The following is a 26,337-nucleotide window of genomic DNA, read 5'->3' on the forward strand; positions in this document are numbered from 1 at the left end:
ACATAGCACAAGTTTCAAAACAATTGCTACCTTTTTTTTTTACTATTGCTATTAAATAAACTGGCCTTCCAGAGTGTTCATTCACTACAGCAGGATGTTTATCATTGTCATGCTCATTTTTGGCCAAGCATACAGAGTTCTCCCCTTTCTGGGTTAAGTCTTCCATGACAGATGGGCACATGGAGCCCAAGAGATTATTTGCAAAGCTGCACAGAAAACTGACATACAGACCAGAGGAAAGAATGCTCCCAACGGTTTGTGTTACAAGGGAATGAATTCACTGAAATGACAAAACTTTCCCATTCACATTTCTGTTTGTATACATCATTGATTGTCTATACCAGGATATAAGCAATTGGGAAGGAAAATAAAAGTCTTCAGTGAAAATTAAACATCCAGAAACACAAAAACCAAGAACAACTTCCAGGATCTTTGCAGTGTTTTTTTATAGACACCTGTAAGATGGGCAAAGAATGGTCCCCTGTGAAAAGTGAGAAAATGGGAGAAAGCCAGTACCAGTGTTTGGTGTTCAGTGGGGCACAACTTCTCTCAACAGGAATCTGCTTGCATGTATGGAGTACAAATGATACTCCAACACAGGTGTAATTAAACATTACTCCAGATCTTCAAAAGAAATTTCAACATACATTCAGGAAGACAGATTTCCACTCCCAATACATTTTTTAGAAACAATTTTTTTCATAAGGTGAGCAAAGCATTGAGAAAGCAGAGTGTTGCTTTGGTGTCTCTAATCTGCAGAAAAAGAAGATACAAGATATTTACGGAAGGACCATGGGAAGCACAGAGGCACCTGGAATACCTTCTCCAGGTGCTGTGAAAGCAGATTTCCAGTCCTCCCCACACCCTACAGGAGGCTTCCCTTCCTCCCCCTCAGCATTCACTGAAAACTGACAGCTGAAGAACTCGTTTGTCTCTGTGTTCACTTAAATAGACAGCAAGCTGCAACATGCATTTTGAGTACACCGGACTGCAAGCATTCTGAGCGTATGTTTTCTCCTCCAACATTTATTACAATCTCTTCACCTTTTACATATAGCAAACTATAACGTAGTTACTGAAACATATGCAGTACCCAAGGATACACAATATTAATTGCTCAATCAACCTGCACTAACACACTGAAATCAACACGTCACATTGGATTACTGTTATTTTTCTAACCTTACCAAGTCAATTTGGGGCATATTTTTTACACACTTGCTTCCTTAACTATTGTAGTATCACTAGTTTGATTACATCATACCTTGCACATTTTGGTGCCTGGCTACACACTTCACATTTATTTTATTGACTTTTCTTCACTGTCAGGGAAAAATTCTGCGTTTTTTTGGAAACAGTAGTTTTACTAGTATATCATATACTGAATTGATTTGTTCTGTACTGAAGTTGCTTTAATTCTTATTAAGAAAACCCCAAAACATGGTATTTTTTGAGTGTTCTTCTAATACCAAGGAAGAAAATGTATCAGTACAGACATGCTTAAATAATAAGGCAATGGTCCATTTCAATGTTCGCCAGTTGTTTAATTAGAAAAATATATTTTTAAATATACTATGATGGAAGAAAGGCAATATATATCCAACAATCCTTCATCTTGATAATACAAATTATTCAATAATAAAAGCTGAAAGCAGCATTAAGCCAGAACTTATATAATTTTCAAGTGTTTCATTGTCAGAAAACTGAGCTGGTCACTTACAGCACATGTTCAGCCTTTTTTTCCCCATGAGACTTTCACAACTGCTATACAGAACTTGTCACACCACATTACAGATTTATGGTTTTTACTATAAAGTAAGGATTAATTTAAAAAGAAATTAAGGAACATGAATATGGTAAAAAGCATCAAGCATAAATAGCTTCAGCATTTTGTATAAAACCAAGAACATGATTCAACTTTTTAAGATGACTGCTTGGAACTGTAACTTGCGGATTAAATGTGCTTAACTATTACACGTTCTTGTAGCACTAGTACTTAGGAAGCAATGCGACAACTGTATTTTACCACTTACAAACAACAAAAAAGTATTGCTAACTCTTACTATTTCCATGCTTCCATAGCAGGATGTGCCTTTGATCTTTATGATTTGTCCTTGCCTACTATATTAAGCCTCTGTTATTCAATAAGAAACAAGGCAATACAATTCAACTGATTCCAGACTCCTTCCTGGCAACTACTAACTGAAATAAGCAAGAGCTATCTTTAGTAAATTCACTGTTACCCTAAAACATTTAGGAAAGTAGAATAGACACGAAAGACAACCCAGCTGTGTAAGGCAAGGCTTACCACATAAAAAACTCACAGAACAATAATTAAAATACTAGTCTGAGTTGTAAATCAGAGTAACCTGAACTAGAGCTTAACACATTTTTAGGAACCACACTGATTTTATTTTCTTGTCTGATAATATATCTTACAGACAGAAAAACAATGCATATTACCTTTTGTACTAAATCCTTATAAAAGCATTTACGCTCCAAACTTCAGAATTGTGATAAATACAGTGGATATAAGATGATGTCGGATCGTTTTATTTCCCTGCCAAGCATTCTGTAGATGAGAAAATAAAAGACTTATTCCTAAGATTACTTACCCATGAAGTTCAGATAGCTCTCTCCTCCAAGTGCATGAGTAATGAGACGAATCATTTTATGAAGCTGTATTCCACGATCAATAACTGCAGTAAGAGGTGAGAGCACACTCATGTTTGTATACATTTCTGCATCCATCAGTCGAAACGCCAAGGTCTTATCACCAACAAGCGCCTGTAACAGTTACAAATAAACACATGAGGAGAACTCTTGGGTGTACTAGATGTGTTTAACTTTTTTTTTTTTTTTTTTTAAAGCAGGCACTCTGTCGTAAGGGGAGGACTCGAGAGATTGTTGAAGAGTTAAGGATATGGCTCGATGTGCACAATCTAGTCCCTGTTCATAAAGAAAACATCCTGCCACCGCCACTGATCACCAGGTCACAGTGACCCTCGCTTCCAGTTACTGCAACTTTGTATTGTGGGATGTGTAATCACGTGGGCATGATATCTATAATCTGCTGCCAAAAAGAGACAGCATGTAAATTGAGGCAGGGACATCCCCGAGCTGAGTCTCAACTGGATGCCAGACGGGACCATCTGTTTTCCCCTTGCAACCCTCCACATGGTTACTGGAGCTCTCCCCACGCCGATGGGAGTGCGGGTATATGATCCACAAACCAATAGCTGTCTAACCCCTGTTGTGCTCCTACATTTCACCTGATGGGATCAAACTGCACAACCACTTCTGAGAACCTTCTTGCCTACAGATATCAAATGTGAAATGTTAGTGTCAACTCAATATGCCACAAGTGACCTACCACTTTGTAATTTTTACAGAAAATAAGAAAGCAAAAATCCTAGGTAAAGTTCCTGGGATGTACAAATAATGGGCTATTAACAACACTCCTGATTTAGAGACACAGATTGAATATGAAACGGTCATTTATATGCAATCAAAAATGTGATTGGTTTTCTGTGATTTCACACAAGAGAAAACACAAACTAGTAATTCTGACTAAAAACAGCAACTGAATTCCTAACTAGGTAGTGCTTACTGTTATTTGAGAAAGGCCACACAAATGCTATGTAACAAGAATTACTCCAATATATTAGCACGAAGGTAGCTGAAAACATTTTGGAGCATTTATATGTAAAATAGCTAATTTTTGTTCAATTAGCCTAATTCTCATTTTATACTCTAGCATGAAAACTCACTACATTCCAGGGAGACAGCTGAGTTGTAAACCAGTCTAGCTAAAAAGCACTATCATCCTTTAATTTTCCATCTAACAATGTAACACCATACGTAGATTATTCCCTCAAGTAAAAAATAATATTTAAAGGCAAAATTCCTACGCAACCATAGCAAGACTGAAGACTGCAGTGAACAGCTGCGAAGAAGAACTGTTCTCTGGACTCAGAATGTACCTTTTGTTAGTGTCATTTAATATCCCCCTAATCTTCCAATTAGAAGGTGTTCATGTTTTCTATGCCAGCCATGATTTTATGAACTGTTATCCTTCCCCTTTCAATCATCTCTTCTACCCTGAAGAGTCTTAGTCTATTTAGTTTTCTTCTCATGAAAAGGAATTCACACCCAGTATTAATCTTACTAACTCACTCACAGCATTTTTCCCAGTTATGCTGTATATCTTTTGAGATACAGGACCAAATCTGCCTCCAACATTCAAGATGCTACAAACCATGAAAGACTACAGTGGCATAATAATTTTTCTCTTCATTCCACTCATAATAATTTCAGTACTATATCTGCCTTTTTTTTTTTTTTTTACAGCTATAAGCACGGAGTTGCTATTTTCACACACTTGATATAACCACAAGGCCCTGTATGACTGGTAACAGTCAGCTCGTAGCCCCATTGTAACATATAAGTAGCTAGAATTGTTTCAGTCCTTCACATGCATCACTTACAAGTATCTTCAGACCGAATTTTATCTACACTCCCATTTTGTTTCTCTGTCCTAACTTTTCACATATCATTCTCATGTATGTCAGCAATAATTGGTTTTTTTGTTTGTGGGTTTTGGGGTTTTTTTTAATCAAAATAAATAGATCTTCTTTCCAAGTATGAGATTCTAAAACAAAAATACATGGTGTTACGGAAAACAACTAAATTGATAAAATCCAGCATGAAATAAATGAGAGCAACAGTAATGTTATATGTCATGCCTTAGGATGAAGAATTAGCCTTTATAAAAGCAAATAAGCACAGAATAATATACATTTCCAAGTAATGCCTGAAGCTCTTTACCAGGACTGGGACTCTACTGTCATGCCTTAAGTGAACACTGTGTAACAGTCTCCGAGGTAAGCGTGTAAATAGCTACACAAAATTAAGCTGATAAAGTCAGAATTCTCTTCTTAAAATAAAATACATGCCTTGTTTTAGACATTTCTGTTGACTTTTATTATAGAAACTATAGGAAGTAGAATGTCAGCTTCTTATGTAGAAGAAAATGTTGAAGGTACATTACTTAAACCTTTTATTAGAAAATGTTTTGTGGTGGGTTTTTTTAAGTTCCTAATTTTAAAATTCTCAACCAACGTGACTTCTGATTCTTCAGAAACAACCATTACAAAGACTGTGGGAGGTGAGTGTTATCAAAACTATTCATTTCTTTTTCATTTTCCCATATACAGAACCATTACAATTGCTGTGTTTTGAACCAAACTGTTAAAGAATATTTCATTTAGATCTCAAAAAAGGATGTCTGCAATCCCTCTGGAGAGGAAAACATTTTCTTGAAAGGAATACAAATCTCAAACACTGATTCAGTGAACAAATATGCTAAATTGTGATACTGTTTAAGATTATCATAAATGGTGCTCCAGTTTACTTTATGGAAACCAGATTTTCCAAAGTATGGATTAGATGCCTTCAAATGTCTTATGACAGGCAGGCATAACAGGAATAATTTTTCATTTCTTAAGAACCACAAAACTGAAAAACAACACCCACCTACTCCAAGCAAGAATCCTTTATTAAGAAGGAGGATCAGAAGAAACCCCAATAATTAAAACAAAACAAACCAAACAGTAGTTCAGATCTACCTGTCTCTGTTGCCTATTCTTCTCAACCCTTGCCTCATTTTGTCTCTAAACCTCATCTTTTACTTGCTTATATATAAACAAACAGATAAAATACCTGGTCATGACTCTCTGCATATGCAATGTATTTTTCTTCATACCGTCTGTTTGTTAATGTATGCACAATATTGCCCATATTCCAGTCTTCATCTTTCAGCTCCTTAATAATCTGCAGAAATTAAGGGAAAGACCACCAAAAAGTTATTGCTGTTTCAACTAAAAGCACATTACTACTTTTCTTCATTATCTTGGTGCAGAAAGTTCCCATGGATTGTGAACTGTTACTTCTCCTATTCCCAAGTTTTGAAGTTGTGAGCTTTCTCTGATAATCCAAAGAGATTTCTTCTTTTCAGTTCCACTACCTAAACATAATAAATAGGACACTTTGTCTCTCCTGTACTTCCATGTATAAGCAAGGACAATGGGACTTGCCATCCACCATGCGAATCCCCTGATACACAGGCAATGTGACTGGCAGGAGCTGCAAAAAAGCACTGCACCAAAAACTAGGAAGAAACATGTGGGCATGTATCTACCTACACACAATACTGAAAGAAGTTCAAGCAACCCTGGCACACGGCGGCTTCTAATTACAGCTTAACCACGGGGCTGACTGGTGGAGAATGTATCACTACAAGACAGCACTATGCTATTGCCAGGAAGCGCACAATAACATCAGAAGGTACTTAGCACAGGGACTTGCACTTTCCCCTGATCTGTGCATTCCCAGTCAGTTCCAAACCCAAAGCTTTGTAATACAAAACAAGCTTTACATTTTTTGCCATGCTAGCTCCTGATTTCTAGCAATTTAAACCACATCAATAGTAACTTTCTGCCCGACATGATACTACTTCCTCGCTCTTCTCAATTTAGTCCAATTTCAGTCTTAGGCCCTTCATTTTTCTTTAGAGACCTCCATTGACCACTACAACTTAAAAACATATATGGAAATATATGGACATAAAAACAGAAGTGATAAAAAGGCAGTAACACCAAGATAGTTAATACAATGCTGTAAAACAACATTCTGGTTGTAACTGGCCATGTATTCCTAAACAGCCTTTTTTTCTTTTCCTTTTCTTTTTTTCTTTTGACTCCAAAAATTCTACTTCTGAACACATTCAGGTCCCTGTGCATCATCATATTACGTACTACATCTATCTTTAATCTGAACTAGTAGAGCCACTGTCATGGCAAACAGCTTATCTTTCTTACTTCTACAAATTCTTTGGAATTACTTCATGGAACCCTGGAGATCCTTCAAGTTTAAAACTGATTTTAGGAAGCTGCCTAGAAAACTTGCTATTAACAGGTACGTACTTACAAGCTGGAGAGAAAGGGGAGCAAGCAGTCTAGGACAGTTTAATAACAGCTGATAGACTGTTTCTAAACTTTTCCCTTCCAATTGTTTCAGCTTTATTTTTGCCTCCAGAAATGTGGTAAATGAATTACGTGCATCATCTCCTTCTCTAACTCAAGGTCTTCTGTCGTGGTTGCTTATTTGCAGCTTCCTTAGCTAGAAGCTCCTGCCTGCATGACCCTATGTTCCTGCACAATCGACACATTCCTAAATAACTGGAGTCTGCTGGGAAACAGCCTGGAGTATCATAGCTGAATTTACACCTGTCAGCATGCCAAGCATCCACCTGCTGTCTCACTTAAGTACCTGCTTAGGCTGGAAGATGTTTTTCTCCAGTTAAGAATGGAATTTACTGCAGAGTAGGTACGATTCCTCTCCAAGTATTGCAAATTAAAACAAACAGACCGTATCAGAGACTACTAAATTAGATTATCAATCTTTTGCCCATGTAAAATTCTACACTGTGGGGTTTTTTTTTTCTTTGTAATATGAACCTGGCCACTTGTATTTTGTCTACCTAGGGAACTGCTCATCTCTGCCTGTCCTAAAGCATGGTAAGGAAGTTGTAGGCGTAAAGGAGAAGGGAAAAAAGGAAAAAAATAAAATAATGATCACAACAAGGTGAAGGTGTTTCTTATTACTACAGAAATATGAGCCCTCACTGCATTCCAGGATCTAAATTACACACTCTGAAGTTTAGTGATGCTGTCCCTGTTGGAAAACCTGGCAAGTTTGTCTTCTGAATGAAAAGAGGTTTGAAAACTGTTTTTCAATCAGCTCTTCACCACCCAGTTACCAAAGTGAAAGATGCTGAAAGATAAGTTAATTTGCTTTTTATTTTAAGCTACTCAGTGTATTTATTAAAGCATTAATGCTCATATGAAACATTTATTGTTTCAGATCATCATGACAGCCTGAGGGATTTGGATGCAATCTTCTATCTAACCGAAAAACATTCTCTAAAACATCAGTAAAAGCCTATTGAGATCATTTAGTGTTTTACTGCTTTTCTTGTGATCCTCTGTATTGAGGAAAAGGTGATTTAAATCCTTATCGTAGTCAGTGTTTATTAGTATATTACTGTTCTTGAAGAGCATTTACAGATTTTTATTATTCCTTTTTAACCTTACTATACTGTTCGCTGTTGTTTCTATAATTCACTTATGTTTACTTTGGTTAAACTTTCAGCTCTACCTATGTTCAGTGCCAACTACTATGCCAAATTTCAGGAGGGTTCCTTGCATGTTGCTGGGGTGGCTGTTTTTGGTTTGTTTGTTTTTTAATATGTGTATGCATACAGTTAACTTATCTACCTGTTCACATGCAATATAAACTAAATATTCTATAGTTGTTGCAAGACACAGGTTATCACAAATAAAACAAGTGTCAGACAGAATGAAAAGAACAGCCCCTGAACTTCTGAAACCTACAGGATATCTGACAGCTCTCATTTCAGCCACTAATTCCTGTGCTTGAGCCTGTCAGAATTTATTTTAATAGGACATTAACAGAAGAGAGAGTAAAAATTGCCAGTAGGATTGAGAAGTATTTTTGTGTATGCACAGAAACATCCCACCTTGAAGAGTAGAACATATTTTTAAAAAAGTTCTCACCTGTATCCATTTATCTGGAATAGCCATGGCTAGTCGATAATCGAAACCCCCTCCTCCCTCTGCAACGGGACGACAAAGAGCTGGCATTCCAGAAACATCCTTAAATAAAATAATAATAAAAACCACAATATCATTTGCACAGCATTGCAATTATTAGTTCAGATTGTCTACCATACAGTAATACTTCTGTGAAGCTGTTTATAGTTTACAGAGTGTTTGTACAGACTGACCAGTGTAAAGGAGGAGAAAAAAACCAAAACAAAACAGTGAGTGATTATTACACCCAGATTTGCTGTTTGAATGCAAAAGTTAAGATGGAAAATCATTAGGACTTTTCTCATCAAACACTCTAGTACAAAATATTTTAACAGAGTAGATATTTGAGCAGGAAGAGACCTCAGTAGATGCAGAATTTGAAACAATCAGCTCTCAAGAGCCAAGTGATCAATAGAAAGTAGTCTACAAAAGACAAATTAAACCTTCATTTTTTAATTGATATTTTGTATTAAAAATGACATAAGAAGAAAAGGTTGAATATAAAGCAGTGTAAGGAAGAAAAATACAATATCTACTCTTTTCCTAAATGCACAAACCCAAAACTATTGATCCAGGTAGCCCTGGAAAGTGACGTGCTCTTACAGCATAATTTTCCGGTTTCATATTGATGGAGGCTGAACATCCTTAAATTCGTATTCAAAGTTATTAAAATATTTATTTAACCATTTTATAAGGCAATTTATCTCCATAGCATTCTTTTTCTAAAGTTAATCTGTACAGAGAATGAAAATCTCCAATAATTGCAGAATGTCTATCAGTACTCAATTTTATTAACTTATGTCAGTGAGAAGGCATTCTACGACAATGTTTATGGATTAACATATATCTCTTCCGTCTACACAACAGAACTTATGAAATTAAATTCTGACTAGAACCAGGGCTTAATTAGGACGCTCTGGTATTCTGGATTCAATCCAGTTTTAAATCCAATTGCTGCATTAGACAATGAAAAAGCTATTTGCACTTTAAGTTACACACAGACGGGCATACACACATACGCAAGTCCAGCCCCCACACCCGCCCTCCAATACTGACACAAGCGAGGAGGCGGATCACATCATCATGAAGCTCATGGCTGGAATCCTGGAGGCAGAAGGCAGGGCTGCCACCCAGAGACACCCTGACTGCAGGAATCTCGACAGCAAGCTCAGGAATTTCAGCAAGGGCAACTGTTAACTCCTGCCCCTGGGATGGATCAACCCTTGCATCCAGCCAGGCTGGGAAGCAGCTCTGCTGGGAAGATGGTGGGGATCTGGGCTGGCAGCAAGCTGAGCAGAAGCCAGCAGCCTGCCCTGGCAGCAGGGATGGCCAGCAGCATCTCCTGGCCAGCTGGGTGAAGAGCAAAGCCAGAAGATCAAAGGAGGCGATTATCCTCCTTCATTCAGCAGTCATTACATCGCACAGACAACTGCATCCACGGTCCACATGCTGTAAATACCAAACAATGAAGCAGAAATTCCTTCCACACTTTTAGGTATTATAAAAGGAAGTTCAATAGCTCGCCTAAATCTGTCCAGAAGTATAAAAACAGACTAATGCTCTCTGAATTATGCAGAACAAGATGATCTGAAACTAAAGCCTTTCTCTCCGATGCTATGAAGACTACGTGGACAAGGACTGACTGTGAGATTTAAGTAGCTCCCATCTACTTCATTCAGAGAATCACAGCATGGTTGGGGCTGGAAGGGACCTCTGGAGATCATCTAGCCCAACCCCCGCTAACGCAGGGTCACCTGGAACAGGTTGCACAGGTTCCATCCAGGAGAGTTTTAAATGTCTCCAGAGAAGGAGACTCCACAGCCTCTCTGGGCAGCCTGTGCCAGAGTCTGTCACCCTCAGGGTAAAGAATTTTTTCCTCATAGTCAGATGGAACTTCTTGTGTTGCAGTTATTGCCCATTGCCCCATGGTGTACCTTCGCTGGGCAGCGCTGAAAAGAGCCTAGAGCATCCTCTTAATGCTCACCCTTAAGGTATTTGTGTAAGTTGATAAGATGGCACAATTCTCAAAGTCAGATTTTTAGGAAGTAAAATTCCAAATGTAGTACTATTTATTTCTATCTAAAGCTTTTACCTGAACACAAAAAAAAATGATTCAGTGTTAATTGTTCAGTATATATTCCAACTAATGTAAAGAGCCAATGCCTAAGCATTTGTTCAGATTCAGTTTTAAATGAGCTGAATATAAAAAAACCCCAGAAATCATAGCGGTAGAGGTTTTTTGCCTGTTTGTTTTTATGCTACTTTAGGCATGATGTAACTTTACCTAACGTTTTTTTCTTCTCATAACACAAAACTTTAATTACAGCTATATTTAGAAGGCCAAAATCAAAACCAAGTATATAGTCAGTAATACCTAAAAACTTAGAAATTACTAAGACAGCAAATAAACAGAATATTAAAAAGCGGTAAAAATAAGCAGCAAAATAATTAAGGTATGTATTACAATCAGTTATGGATAGACAAAAACATTTCTCATGTGGCGCTCATTCCATCATCATTATAGGCAAGCAGACATTCTTCATTGTCTTTCATAATTTTCAATTATGTCAATAGTTCCTCCTTCTGAAATTCTCCTTTAACCATGCAGTACATTGATCAATCCTCTGTTTTGTGTACTGACTCCCCCAGGCAGAAAATGATATATTGAAATAGAAGCAGTTTTCAACTCAAGCAAGAGAAACCGAAGACACATCTTACTAAGAAAAAACTTTTAGGCCAGGTAATACAAGCAGAGCGAACTCAGAATTTCATTGGTAAGAATGCTTATAATCTAAAGCCACCTAGAAAATGCACAAATTTTACTTCAAATACACATATAGCTCAATGAAACTGTCTCAAGTTTACTAGTGACTGCTCACCAGACGCTGTTTTTGATAGCTTATCATTAAACTTTTACAAGTTGTTGTCTAGAATATAAAACTTTACCATAAGTAAAAAATGAAGTTAAGCAGTATTTTGTTTTCTGATGATAAATAGGTAACACTTAAGTAATACAAAGTTTTATTAGAAATCAAGATAGATATCAGAAGGATGCAATTCTTTAAATGAAAAGAATTATTTAAATATAGTAACATAATAATCCTCAAGGTTTAAATTATTTTTTTTTTTCTTTTAAATAAAAATATTAGAGAAAACATACCTATTCATAGAACTTCAATGCTCTGGTGTTTTGTACCATTAGAATTTCCATGTGCCAACAGTCAAAAATTGATCTCAATCAACTCATAATATAGTCTATTTACTCCCTCAGAGACTTGAATAAAATTAATACTAAATTTAAATTAGCATGCACATTCAACATTTATAATTTTAGCACATTTATTTTGAAGGGGAATTATCAGTTGTGCCAACGTAATTCAAAATATGCAAAACCACACTAGGGCTGTTAATCTTTAGTACCATGAATCGCTAGTGACAAATGGCAATCATGCAAAGGCAATAAATTAATAAAAACCAATCTCATTACAAGTTCAAGGAGATGAAGAGAAGAAAAAAAAAAAGAAATCCTCACATTAATTAATGACCCATTAATGCAGAGAATATTCCCAAAGTGCATATTCCAGTTGTCTTTCCCCACAAGACGAAATCTGTCCACTAATTAATACCTCTGAGCTCATGTCACTACTTCAGTACCTGAAGTGTGACTTGACAATTAACCGGAAATTCACATCCCAAAGCAAACTAATCAATATTAACGTCACTGAGGATGGCAAATTCTGATCTTACCTCCGCTATGGTTATGCATTCTGGATGCAAGAATTTAATCATGTGGTTGGCCAGCATGAGATAACACAAAGCATCTTCATCCACTTGTAGGCCAAAATATTCATTGTAATCTCCACTGAATCCTGTGCCTAATGAGACAGGAAGTTTTAAAGGTCACAGTCACTTAAACAAACAAACAAGGAAACAACATAGCTATTTTGTAATATGCCTTTTTGTAAGCACCAAATTTATTCCTAGTTTCAGATCTATCCATATAGCAGCACAACAAGATATTAGCACATCTGGAATTTTTTGAGCATTCCAGTGAACTTTATAGCACTATTTCCACAGCAGCTGAGATGCAACAAGACTGTTGAGATTAGAGTTGCTTAAATTACTTACCAATCCCATGATGGTGATACAACATAGATGTAACACCATCAAACCGGAATCCATCAAAGCGATAGTCTTCAATCCACATTCTCAAATTAGACAGAAGGAATCTCAAAACTTCCCAGCTGAAATAACATGAATGTATTTGAAAAGCTTTAGAAACCTGGGATCAACTAGAGTTCCTTATACCATGCTCCCCACTTGCACAACCAGTACGTGTACTGGACGTCTTACCACTTTAATGCCTCCTTCCCCATTTTCAATTAGCCTTTTCCTAAAATGTTTTTCTTCCTTAAATCTTTGTCTTTTACTGCACGTAATTTTAAGAGTGCAAATACAGGTTTAAGAAAAATTGTCAACTAAGTATACAGACACCTAATAATAGGTGACTGTTTGAACACATATACTACATTTAGTACCCATACTGGCACTGTACTTCACCTCTCTAAAGATGGTTATACTCTGTAGGAAAAGATCTTACAGAAACGGGAAGAAAATCATAACAGGAAAGATATCTTGTCCAAGATTTTAAGGATTAACAGAAATTTTTAGGCATAATAAAGTTGAAAAGCTGTTTTCCAATGCTCACCACCCCCCCCCCCCCCCACCCCCCAATTATTTAAAAATCACCAGTAGATTACCAAATCACCTACTGTGTTGTAAATTTGCACATTTGAAGAGTAAACCAACTTATGGAAGCTGAGGAGGTATTTTCTGAAATTCAGAACAACAGGAATGGGGTACAGCACACACACAAAGCACAGACATGAAATCAATTTTTTTATATATATATATATATATAAAGAGGTTCCAAAGTGAGCAAGCACACAGAGGCATTTGTGAACAAAATTCATATTGAAGAACAAAACAGTTGCAGGAACAGTCTTCCTACTGTTCATCACATTCTCTTCCAGGACACTGGTCTCAACAGCTTCAAAAGACCCCCATACCTTCTCTTCACTGTTCACCCTCCATGTCACTACCCTGGTGCCACCCCTGGCACAGGCTGCCCCAGGTGCATCTCCTGCAAGCTATGGCTCCAAAGAGTTCACCAATCAGCCAACCATGTGAGGTACTGAAACTTGTTTTGCCCACGTATGCGACACTTGTCAATGTTCTCCCTAATCCATTTCCCAAGACAGCGTATCCACGACGACACTTTCTACCAAGTTTCTGTTCAGAGAAGAATGCAAGCTACCCAGCAGCATGCAGGGTCTCACCAACCATCCTCTGGTGGGTGAGACTGAAGGGGTACACCGAGCAACAAAGCAGTCAGCATCACTCTTAAAATTTCCCGATGCAAGTAGTTGGCATAAGGCAGTGAAGGAAACCCTTTCTACGCTTTATTTAACAGACATCAGCAACAGTAGACTCATGAGGCAATTGTGACGAGGAAAACCTCCATTTTGACAAAACAAATGTCCCTGCCTTCCTCCCTCCCTTCCAAAACCTTCCTCATACGAGGGGTGCTATAACTCTGGAGTTGATGGCATTACATGAAACAATGGGGAGGCTGTGGGCACACCATAAAGCTGGCAAAATCCTCATCTCACCAAAGAGCCAGTTCTTATTTATTTCAATAGGACTATAATATTTCTCCTTTTCTTTTCATGTACTGCACACAGATACTACACTTGTGCATATAAAGAGCTAAATATTACCACATCAAAAACTCCGAATTTAGGAAATGTGATTCAGTCCAATGTGAACTGCCTCAGTTCAGTACCTTTTCTGAGCATGCACGAATGACAAGATTTTTTCTTCCACCATCACGTTCCCCTGCCTTGCCCCAAATAATCCCATTCACAAGACGACACTATACTAGGAAGATGTCAGGAGCTTGTCTACAGAACCCTTTATATATTTTTTTTTTATTTCTCAGGTGAGATGATTTGCAATGAACGAATGAGAGAGATTGCTCTGATATTGAAGGGAACAGAAAGGTATCAAAAGTCCTGCAAGCTGGTCACAAAAATACAACTCTCTGCAAATGTTCACTGCATCCTTTTCTGACCCAGCATCAAATTTGCAGAAAGCTATTTGCTGCAAGCTAAACACTGTGAGCAAAGTCAAAGCAGTAGCTGCATTGCAATAAAAATACTCTCATAAAGAATTAAGATAATGCATGTACAAAGAGTAGATTAATTGCTACGAGCACCAGCCAGACTTAAAATTTACTTCTCCTCATTACAGACTGCCTGATTACATAACCTTGAAGTTCTTAACATAGCAAAGAGGATTTGTACATTTGTAAAACATACACAGGAGTCCCAAAATGGATAAGAAATGTAATTTTTTCCACCATTTTTGGCACTGAAGATTGTTATTTTGAAAAAAATGGACAATCAGTATGAAAATAAATCGTAATGACTTACATGAAAAAGTGACTACAGATAAGAACAAACAAGATGAATTTGTTGAACCAAAAGATTAGTTAGCAAATTGATGAGATCAAAAACCTGAGTAGGAGCAGCAGATGTTTTCCAAGCATCTGATTGCACATGGGAGAGAAGATTGTAAATAAATAAATAAACATATTAACTCTGATTTCTAAACTTGGAAAAATTTGGTTTTAGGATAATTTCTAGGAAGGATGTCAAATACTAGCAACCATATTGACTTTTAGAGAGATAACTACACAGCTCTGTAACACGAGCCAGAATAATAGTATTTTTGAAATATGCAAATCACACAAACCATATAGAGATTCATTATTTCATCCAAGTCAATTTGTTTATGGGAGCAGCAGCATTAGAAATAGAAGTTGACAGAAGTAACAAATAACTTTGCAGAATGCCAGTGGAGGCCAGAATCATAGCATAATTGAAATACATCCACAATAGACAATAATTCACAAACATTTCTAAAAGAAGTACATTCTCGTAATTTTACAGACAGATATGGAAACAGGATAGCATTCATTAAGAATGTAATTTCTTCTGGGCAAAAGCCATATCTGAAATTATATCCTAAGAGTATCTCACATTTTTGCATACCATAAAATTGAGAAAGTTCTTTCATTGCATGCATGCATGAACTAAGAGAGGAAAATATATCCCGTATTATCATTAAGGAAGAGACTGATTTACACTAAGAAATTTAAGTCATTCAGAATTCACTCAGACATCGTTCAAAACAAAGGTGGTGTTCGCAGAGAAGTCTTGGTTTTTTTCCCCTCCCCTTTGGGGCCAACTGGTCACACATTTTAAAAACTGAATTCTCATTTGAAAAAGTAAAATGAGTACATACTTAGATGACCTGGTTTCATTAGGTGGCAAGAATTTTAACAACTTTCCTGTATTAGGTCAGCAGAAAACCTGTGAAATTGCTTACAAGTCACACCCATCATTTACTTTTTTCCTCCCGTACTAATAAAAAAGCAAAATAATGATTCACTGTAAGAATTCTAAATTCCTGTCCATAATGACCATGAAATATTTAGATGCAAGTAAAGCATTTAAATAATTTAATTTTGTCACTAAGGAGAAAAAATAATATTGATTGTACCTAAAACAGTTTGAAGCTGTAATTCTTGAACCATATTAATGTTGACATTCAGGAACTGCATTTATGCTTATATTCTAGAAAGTGAGCGGAACTGCTGACCTTACAAGAATCTAGATTTTTATGATTATTTACCTGTTTTCAGTTCTTAGTATTTAATTAACTTGACACATAGTAGCGCTGAATTGCTTAAACACTACTTTTCAAATCATCCCCAAACTTTTCAACAGCTGACTGGCTTAAATTCCACTAATGGATTGATAAACATTAAGAAACTGGCACTCAGTCTGATAATGCTAAATTTCACAGAATCTGGTACAAGTTATTTTACGAACTAAACATCCAGATTTGATACAGGGATGTTCTTCACTCACTGCTGTTAACCAGTTTGCCTGTTATCTAGCTGCACTTTCTTTGATCAGAGTGATACAAAAGCATACCCAGTCTTATCCTATTTGGAAAAACCACAACAAAAAGAATAAACTCTCTGTATTTCAACATACTTCATTTACATGGAAAAGTAATTCCTCACTGTCCTCTAGGTAATATTGTTGCCAAGACCTCAAGCTACCTCTAGCTGTAAAAGACTGAGAAGTTGAAGCAGTGCAGCAGGTGCCTGCTTTTTAGTCAAGGGACAATCCTGACTCACGCTGTTAAGACTGCTGTCCATACCTGCGCTCCTAATTACACCGAACACCACTCTGTGGGAACAGACACATTTCTCTCACTCAACAGAACATGATACAGTTGTTAACAGACCTAAAGAGCTTTTGCTTGGTGATCCAAGCTGCATTATGTGTCCAAAACGAACTGTGCAGACAACAAACCAAAGAGTTGCCCGCCTGGGGTATATGATAATTTGCGAGTAGAAGAGGTCAGAAGCAACATGTCACTTTCCCTGGATCAATCCCAAGAAGAGAAGCAGTGAATTAACTTTTTCCCTACAATAACAGCTAGAGGCGCCCATGTAGAGTGCTACTTTTTCTGGACCTGGGACTTCTGAAAGGACACTGCATGACTGCACCCCATACAGCCAGAAAAGAAACAAGTTGTTCTATTCAGCAATGCTAAGCTTACTCACATTTCAAAGTTAATACTTGCACACAAAATAACTTTTAAGAAAAAAGCTTACTCTGAAAACAAGTAATACTAATTAATAGCAGTGGCATAAATATCCATAGATGAGAAATTACAGAAGACTAAACTTTCAGCGTAAGACACTATTTTTTACATTATTTTAAAATAAATAGAAAACAACTGACAAAAATCATGAGGACAGTCTTCTCGACACTCCAACTCCCAGATGCAGGAAAATTTAGCTGGTAAGTTTTCAGAATGGCTGCAACATACTTGCAGCATTCTTGAATTCTTCTTCACAGTGCCACGGTATTTTGGATATCATTAAAATAAATTCATATGATGAAACGGATTTTTTTTAAACATCCCTACCAAAGGCAACCAACCCAAAAGACAATCAGTGTGGTCAAGATCCCTTTGGCCAAGCAGTTCAAGCCATTGCACTGTGAAGGTGATCTGGGGACCAAGACAGAACCTACAGGTTAGATGCCTAAGTCGTAGAGGTCTCTATTTCTCGCCCATCAGGTCTCTATTTCTCGCCCATCACAATCTTGTACACGGACAAGGCTTGAAATTAACACTTTCAGTAGCAGTAGATCTCTGCTTACAGAAAGCTTGGAAAGAAGTTACCTATACCATATGGATAACTGCACTTTCTTAGGCAAGCTAATGGGGATAGCTCCCACTTCTCTAAGTCGCCCACTGCTCCTGGCTCAAGACTTCCTTAACAGAGAGCTTGGATCATTAAAGAATATTTATCTATATCTTTCAGTATCATATATCAATGATAAAGAGCCACTTTTTTTTTTCTTGACGTCTCTGAATTTAAAATAAATATTCTTTAAACCTAGCTCCCTGAGCTTTTTCCTCAGATTTATCAAATATCCTAATTACTACCCCACTGTCTTCTCATTCCCCACTTAGTGCTTACAATCAATTGCTTATCACTTTACCTCTGTTCTCAAACAAACCTTGTTTGTTTTAAGGAGAAATGGATCCATACCACGGCCTTTGTGTTTCACTTTATTAGATTACGTGTGCTTTGCTACCTGTATAGAATTCGTAACGCTGGAACAGCTTATATATTGAGATAGAGCAAAGGTGTACACAGTGCCATACAAAAGACATGTAACTTTTGATCTTTGGTCTGCAAAGCAGCATTCTCTCTTAAATGACATTTCAAATAAAGAAGCATTAAATAACACAAGTAATGGTGCATGACGGATCTCAAGAGTTTTACCTTTCCTTAAGGTCCAGTATGACACCAAAAACATTAAAAAAAGTTTCATTTGCCAATTAGATCACTTAGACTAAAAATTTCATGGCCAACTCTCCTTACAACTAATGAAATGTTCTCACTTAGGAAATCCTGATGGACATTGTAGACTCTCAGGATCCAACCATGGAACAAAGAGGACCCACTACTGAAAAAGAATGCACATACATCGCTACAAGTAGATGAAGGGTTTTGACAAACTGTAATTGCTATGCAATAACAACTTTAAAATCATCAGCCTGTTCAGGTTCATGCATGAGTAGACAGTACTCTGACATCAGTAAGGGAAGAAGATCCTACACTGAGGACACATGAAAGCATCTGAACTATAAGGAAATAAATGAATAAAGAACACAACATCTGAAATCAGAAAAGACAAGCAAAGCTGACCAGGTACTAAAAGGCAGGCATTTGAAAGCATACCCAATCTTAACCTCAGCAGGTACAGGGACAACATCCCTCTGAAGCAGGGCTAGATTACCTGAGCTGCCAAACATTAACACATTTGTGTCTGTCCTAGAGAACCACCTTACTAACTCACAGAAGAGCAGAGTCTGCACCAGAACACAGTAAGTGTTCTAAACTGGTCTGAAGTACAGTCTGCCCCACGGCCAGAGGAGGGTGCAGTCCCTATATGCAAGTCTGAAACACTCTATCAAGTAAATGGGATGGGGTCTCAGTAGGACTTTGTCACTGTGAAAAATCAGTGTAAAAGTTGCTTGTAATTCACAGCCAATGCTGTGGCTCTCAGGAATCTCTCACTACCCAAAGAGACAATGAAAAAAAGCTAACCAGCCCTCATGGACTTAAAGCAAAGACCTACAGGAAGACACGTCATTCCTAATTTATGTTGTCACAGTGAGGTGACAAAATGTCACACACAATGCATGTGACCCGTTAATGGTCCCTTTCGATCTGTTTCTGGTCAGGTATTTGAGTATCAACCCCAACACTAAATCTATCACCCGTGAGAAGAGCAGTGCTGGCAGCAAAACCCAGCCCTTCTTGGGATCAATGTCCAGAAACCGTCAGACACATAGTGACTGGCATCACGGAGCCAGACAGCAGCCTCCACTGGGAAGTAAGATCCTTCTGCACAGCAATGCAAAAGGTCAGGGCTTTTTGCTTTGTTTTTGTTTTCAACAAAAAGGGTGCTTAAATCTAGGAATGGTCACTGATAGCAGTCCTCTTCCCAGTAGGAGCTGAACTTCTGATGAACTGCTTAAGCAGCTTTCCCGACCACAGCAGTTGCCATTAGGCAGTTGATTTCCCTAAAAGTGAAGTTCCCAAATGGCTTGAGCTTAGGGTAAACAATCTCACCGCTTTGTATAAAACTGGGTAGACAGGAGAAGGTAGACGCAAACATTACCAGATGGGGGTAAACCAGTCATGTTTTTAAGGAAGTCAAGATTCTGTCTTTCCATATTCCAAGATGGTATTAGGTAATCTTGAACTCGAGTTTTCAGGCACGTATTTCTCACAGTTATTAAATGCCTTTCACTCATAGAGAGAATAATATCAAATTAAGGTGAAAGACAGGTGGCTGCAGGAATGAAAGACCTTTCACAGCCACTTGTTCTCAGTTTTGAGCATTTTTACAGAAGGATACAGACCTTTGAAAAGGGCTGATAGGAAAAAAAATGATTTCTATATTTTTACAGGATATTATTCCATTAGGTTAAGACTGTATAAGAGGCAAAAATGCTAAAAATAAAACCCCATAGGTGACCAGTGCCTCACTACTATAAGCAGTATGAAGTAAGAGGTGGGTGAGACCCTCCATTAGGCATAAATCTGTGCTGGAGAAACACTGGAATCTTGCATTTGTAAAGATTAAATGAACAGTGAACATGTAACCTGGGCATATCTAAATCCAGGAAGGTGGTTTTATTCTTAGCCACAGAAATTAAGGAATTATGTCATCATAATTAGAAAGCCAATGACATTACGTTATTACAAAGCTATCACATAAGTCACTGAAAGACTAAAATCTTTCCTGTAACAATTAAAACTAATGGATGCTTTTAACAATACTTGCTGCAGACATCTTTGCTAAAGCATTAACATCCCATTCCCTAAATCAAGATGGAAAAGCTCAAAAGTATTTCAGAATATCAAGGCCAGTCGTCAGGAAAACATTCCTTAATCATTTAAGTAGAGTTTTAAAAAGTCATGAGAAGTTTAAGTGAAGGAAGGATTATTTTCAAATTTGGAAGAACTTGTTCAGTGAAGATATGAAGCCCTTTCACAAACTAAATCATACTGGCTTCTATTAGGCAACATAAAAGTTAATACTGGTAAATTAATTGCATACAGGATTGCATAATTATTTCTATACTGCCCTTTTCATGGGCAAAACTCCAATTCTGCAGAAGCCACTGGCAAATATATATATAATTTTATACTTTTCTATTTAAAAATTCTAAAAAAACAAAACACTGGTTATTATATCATGTATTTTGTGACATCCAATAATCAAGCTGTAATTTGATATTCTGAGAAGTGAATAAATATAAAATACCAAAATACTAAGAAATAAAAATAACCAAAATAGTTTTCCTGGTTTAATCATGGTTAAAAAAAAAAAATCATTTAAGTATAGCTTTTGATTTTTTAAATGTAAACAAGCACAGCAGCTTTGAAGGTGCAGAGGATTTTCCATTTTAGTTAAAATCGAAACTCTACAGTGCCATGGCAGACAGAATACCCCTTCTGGAAACACTAATCCTGATCCCTACAAATCCAGTGTTATGCGGGGAGAAAGACTTTCATGCACTATGCTGTAAACAATGTAATAGCAATATGCATTTATTAGCCTTGATTCATATTCAGCAATTACTTTGGGAAAAATATTTCTTAGAAATAGACACATCCTTTATTCAAATACAAGCAGTAGTTTTAAATTCTCCAAGAACATGTTTACTTCTTTTTTCCCCCCAATGCTATTTCATCTGTTGGCACAAAGCAGCACTATACAGTAAGGTCCTTCAGGAGCTAGTGGCACAGATGATACAATAGAGAGGTCAGTTAGGGTGACTGAACATGTGCCAGGTAAACAGTGATAGATAGCCTAACATTTTGTCCAGGGGGGAGGGGGAAAAAACCAACCAACCAAAACAAACAAACAAACAAAAAAAAAAAGGGAAAGAATAAAATGAGAGTATGTATTTCTGCTTGCACGTTCTCCCAAAGTCATTATAACTGGCCCTGGGGACACAGTGCTGTGCGTCCTCGGCAGCTGACTCCTCTCAAGCACTAGCAAGGTAAGAGCAGCCCCAGCCTTGCACTGTGTGAACTCTACTCCAAGTGCTGAACGCTGATCATCTGCTCATCCAATTCCAGATCAGAAGCGCTATTCCTACCATACACACAGACATGTGCACACACCAAGAATGTTACAGGTATCTGAAAACGTAAGATGATTTGCACATAAAAAAAGCAAGCTTTCTTTGCTGAATATCGGGTGTGGGCTCAACCCAGAAAGGAGCAAGATTCTGATGATATGGTCAGGAAGCGACTTACTACTCTGACTTAATTTTGAAGTGCTGAGACGTTCGATCAATGTTTTGGAAAGATCCATCATCTTAATTCAGCAGGTTGATTCTGCATAGACTAGCTCTATTGTATTTTGTCAATGAATTAAACAGACTTATGAATATTCACAACTTTAATGAAATGCCATTTGCACAAAAAGACAAATTTTCCCCTCAGACGAACTATGGACCTATATATATATAGGTTTATTATATCTAATAAGCAGCAGTGTCCTAGACAAATTTTTCAAGCTAGTTCTATCTACACCAGTAAGAGTAAACTAAATAATAGTAAATAAAGCATTCAGTTATTTGCCATAAAAATGGAAGCAATAATTCAAGTATTACTCAGTGAAAGTTATGTCCTGCAAAATGTGAATATAAGAACAGCCTTGGAGGCAAAACAGATAGGTAGTTATTGTAATGAAATTCAATATTCTTCATGGTTTTTGCTCAGAGTGCTTCCTAAAATAAATAGGGGGGAAAGAAAAAAGTACTGAAGACAATTACCTGCAGTTTCAACAGAGCCTCCACAACACACAACACACACATTTTAAAATTTAAAAACCCTTTAGAGTGCTGATAAAGCCTATATAGATTCCAGCTACAATTTGGATAAAATTAGGACAGTACCACTCATGTTCTAACCAAGTAAATTATACACTAATAAAAATATTTAAGAACATTTAAGATTATTTTCATCCAAAATAAACTTCTTAGCGAATACTACATTTCTTTAGTCACATAATCAACCCAGCATATTAACCAACAAAACCTGTTCTTCTGCAACTTGCAACTAAATCACAACTTTTCAAATGTACCATCAGGATTTTGCACACAGTTTAATGCAACTCACAACTTCCAGAATTGAACAAAGATTTCAAAACATTTTGAAGTATTTTACTGTTCAGCACTGGGATCGCTTTCAAATTAAATCTAAATGTAGTGTAGGAATAGCCAACAAACTATTACATATCAGGTGACTCACAATCTTAAAGAGACCGTTACCCTGAACAGCAGGATACAGCTGGAACCATAGTTCAGAAAACAGCACCAGAGGTAAAAAAGGGACTTGTGAAGAATCAAATGTCCAGAGAGATTTAACTTCTTTGTTGTGAGGTGTTTTTCTCCCCTGAAATACTATGCTATTATACACACGTATAAAAATAGAAAACAATCATCCTTGACTTTCTATATTCCCTAAACAGAAAGGCAAAACTATACTCAATCAATTCATACCATTAGCAGTAACAAAATACCAAACGTGGCAAATTGTTAATATTTTTAAGCTCTAATTACTCAAAACCATCTTATTTAATGTATGAAACAATGTTTTTTATAAACCTAATCTCATTTATTACTTTAAAGTACTGGTTCCCAAACCAACACTCCCACAACTGACTTCAAGGGGACACTGAGGACAGCATCTGGTTCACCACCCTCCCCTCAGCATTTCCTACCTGACCACCTGCTCCCAGCCTTCTGCCTGAAGTAGTAAGCAGAAGCATGGCTGTCTCCTGCAATCATGCAGTTTAACCACAGCTGAGAAATGCTGCTGCGACCTCCACCCAAGCCAAGGTAAGATTTTGAGCATGCTGCCTCCTTCAAACACGCAGAAACCAAAGTTACAGCTGACAAAGTACCAGCCCCTCTCTTTGCCGGTGGTAAACATGATGTGTAAGAATGCCAGCCTGAAAACAAACACGCAGGCACACACAAAATATTTAAAGTATTGGTATTATGCCATTTCCAAATGAAAATACAGACTGTTTTCATTTGAATTCAGGTGGAAGTTTTGGTGTTACTAATGACGATGAATAGCAACAGGAGTTTAAGAAGCAAAGACATAAATTTCTTCATAGAAGAGACCAAAACACCTAAACAAAAGCATTGAAGTGAAGCCAGATCACCAGAGCTCTGCCCTTGAAAAAAATTCAATATTAATATAAATATATCACCAAATATCTAGTTTTCCAAAGATTAATTGCATTGATGATTGAGAAGTCTTTTCTGTATGCAGATGACAGTGAACTATAGTCGCTACAATGGTAACACAAAGACTCAATTCATATATACCACGAATACAGTAACAAAACCGTATCAATCTACCATTCAGTGTTCATATGCTATTACAGATTACTTTTTTGAAAACAGGTAATTACCTTGAAAATCAAAAATCAAAACATTAATCCTCAAGCAATGAACTGTGTCAGCTACTTCTTACGTTAACATAGCAAACCCAGTCTCATAAGGAATAATTATCATTACATACAGAAGCCTGAAAAGGGGGTCACTTGCATTTTACCATCCCAGGAGACCTACTTAGAAGAAAATACTATCTGAATATCCTTTTCACTTTAGTCTCTCAGACATTGGCATATTGGACCCCTGAAGTATCAGTTGCCTGTCTGTATTTTGCTGACCAAAGGTCTACCCTGCCCTTCCTCCCAACTGGACAGCTGGTAGCAATGCTAAATCTGTAAAAGAACGAGAAAATCTTAAGACAGGTCAAAGTGTTAATTATCAATTGTCATTAAAATACAGACATTACAGGAGGCTTCTAAGATACTGACTCCAAGTCCTGAATGGTAATTTACAGACTTCCTCCCTGGGGGAAGCAGGAGGTAAGGGAAGTTCACTCTCCAAACTAATATTAGCTAACAGAAAGCTCAGATTACTTCCTCTAAAACCTGTAGATTTTATCCTCAGCATAAACAATTGTTCTGGATATAGTCCAAAATGTTCTTTCCAGCGCCATGGGACAAGACTGCTCAGTTGCATGACAGACTTTGGCATAAAGGGCAGAAAAGTTTGTACAACGAAACCTTCAAAGAAAAAGAAGAGTTCCAGTGGAAGGCTCTGTGAGCCTGAAGACTGTCCCATTCCATCCCTAGCAGGAGATTCAGGAAATGACTGTGGAGGTAAGCAGCCATCTGGCAAAACACTTACATGTGCATCAGCCCCTATTATCTTTCAGCAAGCACAAAATGCAAAGCTGTTGCATTTGCACAAAACAGCACACAAGATCAGAAGTAGAGGGTTCCTATTAAATACGAATCCGCTCTTAAGTGCACAGCAGTATTTCTCAATTTGCTGCACTTTTTAAATGCTTCAGGAATGTAATTAAAGAAAGATATCAGCTCATCTTAAGCTGTGCCAATAGAATTGAGAGCTTGCAAATGTACTGCTTTCTGCATGCTTCATAAATACTTTTCCACGTAAGAGAACGGAAAAATGGGTTTGTATTCAAAGACAGGATTTATCTTGATTTCTTACTAGAAACTATCATTTCAGCTACATAATTTGCACTTCATGAAGATTAATACAAGAACAATAAGCACATTTATAACATTGTTACAGTAACTTTAGTATATAATATGTAGCAAGATATTATTTGAATTGTCTCTGGCAAAAATAGCTACAACAATTTTTTTATTGACTCACAGCTATACTTTATCTATGATTCTCTTTTTAAAGAATTAAGCACCTGTTTTAAAACCTTTTGCGATCTGAACATATGTTTTAACATACCCACTCTTTCTATAGCCACCAAATTTTAAGTTCCACCAAAGACATGGGAAAGATACTGTTCAAAAATGTATTCAGCTGTACTCGCACTAATCCTCTGATATTAAATTGTGACAATGGAAATCCCAAATAATATCTTGAAGATATTCAGATTTAGGATAATCAGTGTCCTTAAATTAGATATAAATTACAAAAAGCATAAACCACTATTTACAGCTTATTTGGAAAACTTTTTAAAAACAAAACACTCCTCCACACCTCAAAAATCTTTGAGTACTGTATCTACATTTTCAAGTCAACACAGAATTGGAAAGTCACAAGGCAATGCAACAGTATCTTTTGATCACTTTAAAATTAACTTACATTGCTGAAAGATGTCCGATTAGTGCACTAGAACTTGTGTATTAACCACAGAATGGTTTGGGTTGGAAGGGACCTTAAAGACCATCTAGTCCAACCCCCCTGCCAACAGGCAGGGTCATCTTCAGCTAGACCAGGTCGCTCAAAGCCCCATCCAACCTGATCTTGAACATTTCCAGGGATGGAGCATCCACAACTTATCTGGGAAACCTGTTCCAGCGTCTCGCCAAATCTATCATAGAAAGTTTCCTCCTTATGTCCAATTTAA

The 26,337-nt window shown here is 37.1% G+C and overlaps 1 protein-coding gene across 2 annotated transcripts in view; it reads right to left on the reverse strand.

Moving 5' to 3' along the window:
* Window positions 1-26,337, reverse strand: part of GBE1 (1,4-alpha-glucan branching enzyme 1) — a 167,290-nt gene that overhangs the window by 54,830 nt on the left and 86,123 nt on the right. For both annotated transcript variants that reach the window (XM_055701156.1, XM_055701155.1), the window contains exons 8-12: window positions 12,801-12,916; window positions 12,420-12,547; window positions 8,637-8,735; window positions 5,722-5,832; window positions 2,616-2,787 (exon numbers count right to left, since the gene is read on the reverse strand). In XM_055701156.1, the coding sequence (XP_055557131.1) occupies window positions 2,616-2,787; window positions 5,722-5,832; window positions 8,637-8,735; window positions 12,420-12,547; window positions 12,801-12,916 (626 nt within the window). The remainder of the gene's footprint in view (window positions 1-2,615; window positions 2,788-5,721; window positions 5,833-8,636; window positions 8,736-12,419; window positions 12,548-12,800; window positions 12,917-26,337) is intronic.

Source organism: Falco cherrug, chromosome 2 (genome assembly GCF_023634085.1).
Source record: "Falco cherrug isolate bFalChe1 chromosome 2, bFalChe1.pri, whole genome shotgun sequence".
Taxonomy (NCBI): Eukaryota; Metazoa; Chordata; class Aves; order Falconiformes; family Falconidae; genus Falco; species Falco cherrug.